The sequence below is a fragment of the Protobothrops mucrosquamatus genome, unplaced genomic scaffold, assembly GCF_001527695.2.
Source record: "Protobothrops mucrosquamatus isolate PMUCROS unplaced genomic scaffold, P.Mucros_1.0 scaffold1414, whole genome shotgun sequence".
Classification (NCBI taxonomy): domain Eukaryota; kingdom Metazoa; phylum Chordata; class Lepidosauria; order Squamata; family Viperidae; genus Protobothrops; species Protobothrops mucrosquamatus.
Window position 1 is genome coordinate 7,497 of NW_015387599.1, and position 7,172 is coordinate 14,668.

At 38.5% G+C, this 7,172-nt stretch overlaps 1 protein-coding gene across 1 annotated transcript; it reads right to left on the reverse strand.

The window, feature by feature from the left end:
* Nucleotides 1-166: 166 nt before the first annotated feature.
* Nucleotides 167-5,856, reverse strand: LOC107292742 (probable C-mannosyltransferase DPY19L4; the record flags this gene model as incomplete). Its single annotated transcript, XM_029285210.1, has 4 exons — nucleotides 5,820-5,856; nucleotides 3,016-3,140; nucleotides 1,764-1,854; nucleotides 167-288 (listed from the first exon to the last, which is right to left on the reverse strand). Coding segments are annotated over exons 2-4 (276 nt in total), but the record flags the coding sequence as incomplete, so codon positions are not given.
* Nucleotides 5,857-7,172: the final 1,316 nt, after the last annotated feature.

The window sequence follows — 7,172 nt, forward strand, 5'->3', positions numbered from 1 at the left end:
GCATTTTTTCTAAGCAAAGTAAGGTGGCCTCTTAATAGCTCATATTGTTTTCACCTGGCCTCCAGGCATTCAAATAATAGTCTGAAACAAAGCAAGCCTGTTTCTTTTAGGCAGAGGACCTTTCTGGTTCCATCACACAAGATGATAAAAAGGAAAAGGTACATACTTCACTGCCGGATGCCTGATATAAAACGCTGGCGATCAATTCCGGGTACAAAGTCATCTGTCGTACAGTATTCATTGTTTTTAGTGACAGGGTCCTGTTGTCATGAATAAGTTGATGAATGCCTGCCAATGAAAGAGGCAAGGAGATTTTTTTTCTATTATTATACAAATAGTTGTATCCAATATAACAAATAACCCAGTTGTCCATATTACAGTATTTATTTATTTATATTTAAAAGACATATCTGGCTCTCTCCAATTTGTCATCTCAACAAATGACTCGAGTTGGCTAACACCAATGATAATATTAAATAAACCAACCAACCAACCAACAAATAAGGCAGCCAACAGCATAGTACAGAGGCATTGTGGACACTCTTAAGAACCTCTCAGCATAGAACAGCCAATGGAAAATCAACAGGGTCGTGGCCATCAGGACCCGGGAGAAAACAATGTTTGATTGGAGAGATGCTCCAACAGATCAAATAAGCTAACATGGTTTCATACAGGGAGCTCAAAGCATGCCCACTCTGTTAGATCTGTTGAGATGGGCAGAAACTATTGGAGATAAGCTGTCCCACAAGTTTGTCTTATGCTCCTACCATATTTGCCTGTGCTACCCTGAAAAGGCTACTTGATCATTATCATTATCATCATCATCCACTATAGAAAGCTCCTAGATGCCATTTCATAAAAATAGGAAGAATATAAAAGACATTTGATTATCTGGAAATAATTTATTCTTGCTTGTTTCTGAAAGTATCCAACCAGATTAAAATTTGATGACTGCACCCCATGATCATGGCAATTTGACAGAAAGTTATATCCATAGGCCCACCACTCCAGGGGACAAATTTAATTATGTCTGCCCTGAAATCTAGCTCTTTACTTAATGTTCAATATCAGATCTGGCACTAGACTACAGAAAGTAGTACAATGTAAAGATATACTCTACTGGGAGCCAATGTGATAGAGTGATTAGGATACTGGACTAGGACCGGGGAGACTACGGGTCAGATCAATATCAGCCATGGGAAACGTATTGGATGCTTTTGAATCAGCCCAGCTACCTTGTAGAGTTGTTGTTTGACTATAATTGGAGGCAGGAATGCTATGTAGGTTGTGCTGACCTCCTGGAGAAAAGGGATATGGAAATCTCATAAGTAAAACTTACGTTTTTAAATTTCAATGCTTTTAGTAAATCTTAAGTCTCCCTAATTGTCTATGAACTTTTTTCTTTTTCTTTTCTTCCTTTATGAGCTCATGTGTATCACCTCATAGTGATTCATATGAGCTTCAGATCATCATCCAGATTAGAGTCACATCTCTCTTTAGTCTAAACCTAATCCATGGGCTAGGTTTTCATAAATAACTGGAATAATAAGATTACAAATGAGATCCTAGGGAAGAGATAAAATAGGTAGATAAAAGCTTTGTCAACCCTGATTGAACTGAAGTACATACGTAAATTTGGAGTCACATAAACTTTCAATCTGTCCCAAGTTTCCATATAGCCTGAACATTTGCAATAAGAAGATGGTGCATATTGTAGTCTTGATTTCTGTTAAGTTACTATTTAGCAAATGTATTTGCCTTACCTTTTTTAAAAGAGGAGGCTTTTAACAGTTCTTTGTAAAATGAATAGTAAATGGCACTGTCACCTTGAAATGTGATTTCTCGTTCAAGTTCCTAGAGGAAAAAAGAAGTACAAGAATGAGTAAGCTGGGAATAACATGACTTCCCAAATCCCTTTCTCAGGACACAAAGAATATGCTATCAAAATTCTACAATCTACCAATTCACAAATTTCCCCCAAATTTTCAAATAGACAATTAAAAAAGAGACCATCAGACTGGGTTATCTTTTTTTTTTTGAAGAATCAACTAACTCAGCAGACAAAATAGTCCCCCAAAGCAAATTTCACCCACTCTCATGATGCTATTGAAAGAGGATGGTCTTTGAGCATCATATTTTATTTTTTAAAAAGTTGTTACCCATCCACCCACAAATGACCTATTCCTCTTTGATACTGTAGATGGATTATATTTATAACAAATCATGGGAAAATATGAATCCGCAATTTCCATTTATGAAAGCTAGATAGCTCAGGGCTACAGCTACAGTTTCGTAAGAACATAACAGCTAACTTACAATAATGATGTGAATGTTCGTATGATATCAAAGATACATTGCCCGTTTTCATTTGGCCTATCAAGTAACTCAGACTCGAAGAAGCTCTAAAGAGCTTTAAGAAGATCTTTTCCAACTTTGCTTCAGATGCTTAAAAAATGAGATTTCAGTCCCCAAACGGGATCCTTTTATAGGCTGACCAAAGCTCTCTTGAGCTATGGCCTCAGCTTTCTGTGATATTAGTGGGTCTGTATTGAGACAGCTCTGGTTTTTCCTTAATGGTTCACAGGAAACTCAACAGGCTCCGAAGTATACTTTACAGGCTGAAAATGGGAATCTGTTTTTTGTACGTGTGGTGCACCCATGCATGCTTCAATAAGAGAATGCCAAGAACACAGGATAGAAGCTATAAATTCATTGTCAACTGAGGTGAAAGGAAATGTTAACCTTTTCAAAGAAAAACAATTAAGGCTTAGATAAGAAAAACTAAGAAACCTACTTTATGCAGCTTATCATTCTATCTTGACTCTAGACTGGGGATAGGCAATCATGACTATCATATGCTTTGGATTAGGTCCCTCATTGTCCACAAACCAATGGCTAGGTTAAGTATTCTGTGTCAGATATCCTAGACATTATAGGAACTGCCACATCTGTTTATACATAAGCCAACCTTGTGGTTGTATAAAATAACAGACTTTATTGTTTGAGATTCCTTACCGGCCTACCAGAAAACCAGAATTTGCGTTCATGGTATGTTGAAAGGTATATGGCATACATCATTCCACTTATGATTGCTGTAATGCAGCCAAAGAAAAGCTTTGTAAAATGTGGAATTAAGACATCTGAAAAGAAATATGATAAACATCAAATAAAATCTATGTTTTCATATCAAGTCAAATGCCCAATGTTTGTCAAGAGCCTCTGCAACGCAATAAGCAGGTGGCAGCAGAGGGCTAATGTCCAACCAGTTCATAAGTACAAAACACCAGAATATGCAACACCAAGCTCTGTAGACACAGGAATGGAGGATGTGGTAGAAGTCCTGACCTGATGTAGAGAACAAAGAGGATGATTTGATGGAGAAAGGGAAGATCCATTATCAAAGCATCAGAAAGGAAACATTGTTTGCAAGAGTATGTTACCATAGCCAATCTAAATAAAAGTAGTTTTTAGTCTTCTGTGAAATCTATTTCTTGATTTCATCTGACTCATAGACTGGCAAGGATCTCAGACACAATCCAGGCAAGATGGAGTGCCTAATTATTCCAGGATAATAATAATTTTGAGTCTCTGCTTGCCTGGGAACAGTTGGGATACAAGTAGAACAGATGAAAGTTGTGGCCAGGAGACCTTTGGCCTAATATTGGTCAGAATGCCAGTTGTAATTTTGCTAGAAACAGGATGTACTGAGAACAGTCACTTGTGCTCTTCTCATCTAGCAATTGAATTATTATATTATATTATTATAATTTGCTCCATGTGGGATTCCCTTTGAAGACCATCTGAAAACTTCAACTGATCCAAAATGCAGCAGGCCATACTCTTACTGGATAGCTACGTATTGCCAGGTTATACCACTACTGCAGGACCTGCATGGCTCCTAATGTTTCCAAGTGCAATTCAAGGTGTTGGTTGTTACCTATAAAGCCTTAGATGGTTCAGGTCCTGGAATCTGCCTTTCCAAGATAAATTCTGTCCACCCAACCTAGAGAGCTGGATGATCAGAGAGTGTCTACTAAAGATCCCTCCCATCATGAGATGCAATATTAGGGATCTCAATTGCAGGCATTCTATGTATAAGGTCCCTCCCATGGAACACCTTGACCCTTGAGATGAGTATGGCTCCCACTCCTATAGTCATCTGAAAGATAGTAAAAACATCACTTTTTCAGAAGGTCCTCAGAAAAAGATTCTATAAAGACATCAGCACTAATACGGCTTTGTATTATAATGCTGCTATTGCATATTGTATTTTATATACCATTAGAATCCTTTGGGAATTACATAAATCTTATAAGTACTTAAGCAAAATATTTAGAGTTTGCTCCATACACTCACAGATTATAATTTGATGTTACAGACATCAAATAATATACAATTGGGTAAATCAGGTTTTGTTAGCCTATTTTGGTATCTGTTGAGTTGTCTCAAAATCAAACAGGATAGTTTGTTTGCCTGAATGGTGAAATAAACAAACCTAGGGCATATGGAAATCATTCCTTAAAAGTAGACATCTGAAAAAGTTTAATCTTCTTTTATATCTTACTAAAATATCAAACATGCAGCTTGCTTGCATTTTACATAGCAGTAACTTGTTATATACCCACAGCTGTCTTTGTTTAAATGATCTATATTTAACCTAAATTGTTGGGCATTTGTGCATAGCATATCAATCAATTTAGACCTCTTGTGTTTGTTTTTTTTAAAGATTTTTTAATTCACATTTAAGCTGTGTCAGGTAAATAAAATAGATTCAGATGTTCTCAACAGCCTGTACCAAACAAACACTGGGGGCAAATTTACAGATTACATCCCAATGAGTATAATGAAGTTCTAGCATCAGAAGAAAACAAGAGTACCAAAGGGACTTGATTTTGAGAAGAAGACTAAGTATTGTTATCTGTTCCAGACCATAAACTGACTACAGATATTACATTCTATGGCCATTCAAATTTGTGATGGCACTTAAAACTTGGTCCTTGAAGTTCCAGCCACCAAAGTGCCCCTGTGTTCACATGATCATGATTCTTACATTCAGCAACTGACCTGGATTTCTGAACATTGTAGTATCTTACGGTCACATGATTGTGATTTCCAACTTTCCCTGCCAGCTTCCCACAAGCAAAATCAATGGGGAAGCCAGCAGGAAGTTGAAAGTTGCAGTCACATGAAGTATGTACTTAATGACACTTGCTTAATAATTTGCTTAACAATGGAAACTGGGGACTTCCAGAACTGTGTCCCTAAGCAGCCCAGTCATGAGATGTCACGCTTTACGACTACATCACTTAACAATGAGAATGCCAGTCCAAATTTACATCATTAAGTGAGGACCATCTGTATTTCAACAGTAGAGATTGCTATTTTTAAAAAAAAGGAGAAAAACACTTTTGAATTCCTATACATAGAGCAGTTCAGCTATTATGATATTAACACAAGAGAGCAGGAACTCCATTCCTGTAAGGCTGCCAGAGGCAAGGCATGTGATCTTTCCTCTTTTGTGGTGCTTCTTGGTGGATTTGTTTAGAAAATTTATTTGCCCAAAAGGTTAGAAATCATTCTGTGTTGACTGTAAAATATAGATTCATAACCTCATAGCTGCTTTTGGTTTTGAAGACTGATCACTTTCCACAGGCTTGTGTACAAAGTGGAATAAATATATGGTATATTTTAGCTCAAATATTTTTCCAGAATAAAGATTTCTTATCCATTCTACATAGAAATATATTTCTAAATTTAATTCCTCAAAAACAAATATATATATGGAATTGAAACACTGACAGAAAAATAATGTAACTCACATTTTAGGGATCGTTTGGGTTGTTTGTCTTTGTCGTTGTTTTCTTTGAGAGTTTTTTCTTCAACTTCAGTACAGCTCGGATTCTTTCTTTGCCTCAGTTCAACAGCTTTTAGACAAAATATCCAGAAGTTAGTCTTAGAATGCAAAACCTATCTACCTTAGTTGTAGATAAGAGGCATGGATAGGATTGCATTGTTATATAGCTTCCAAACAATCCCAGTAGTATTTACCTATCTAGACATGGTTTTGGAGATATAAGAGCTTCAGTATTCAATGAAGTTTACACTCAAATAAGTGCCCTAAAATATCTAGCCCACAAAAATCTTTGAGTGGAATAAAGATTCCATTTTAAATGTAATTTATACAGCCTCTTGTGTCTGTATCATCCTCATGACTACATTGATCTGCCACTGTTCATCCATGAGTACAGGGTAATCAAAGTTACATTCCTTCTCTAGTGTTTCTCCATAATCTTCAGTGAATGTGAGAAGATAAATGAGTAAAAGACCCCAAGTCACCCACAATAAGCTTTCATCCTTGAGGATGGAACTAAAGCTCTACTCCCTAGTCCTATTCCTTGGTTCTGGAGTCAACAGTGCAACTGACATGCCTGAAAGTTTATTTGATTGTTTGAACTTGAACACTACGTTACACTGGCTAGTCATTCCTAGTAAAAGCTTTGCAGGGCAAAACCACTCTCTGAACTGATCTTGTAAACAATTTGTAAATTTACTGTGTTTCCCTGAAAGTAAGCCCCCCTATAAAGTAAGCCCCAGCTTGATTTTCGGGGGTGGGCCTAATATAAGCCTCCCCCAAAAGTAAGCCCTAGTTTGGAGGCAAGGTGGGAGGGTGAAGCTTACTTTACTGGTATGACTGCCACAGCCAGGCCTCCCATGCCCCGACACTTGGTGCTTCAGGCCGTTTCCACCGCTCAGCCAAGCGGCTCTTCGGGCCACTGCCATCGCTCCGGCAGGATGCTGCATGGTGCTTCGGGCTATTTCCGGCACTTACAACAAGAAGCCGAGCGGCTCTTCGAGCCATTGCCATCGCTTGTGGCAGGACGCCTCATGGCAGGACACCATAGGCCGAGTGGCGGAAATGGTCCAAAGCACCATGTGTAGGGGCGTGGGAGGCTTGGCTATGGCGGTCCTACCGGTAAGGTAAGCTTCACCCCCCCTTACCCCTTAGAGTGGCAATGGTCCTATGCGCCACATGGCGTCCAGCCGCAAGTGGTGGCAAGCGGCTGCTGAAGAAGTCAAGCAGTGGCACGACAGGTGTCGGTATGTGGGAGGTCTGGCTCTGGTGGTCCTAAGATAAGACACCCCAAAAAAATAAGACCCAGTGCCTCTTTTGG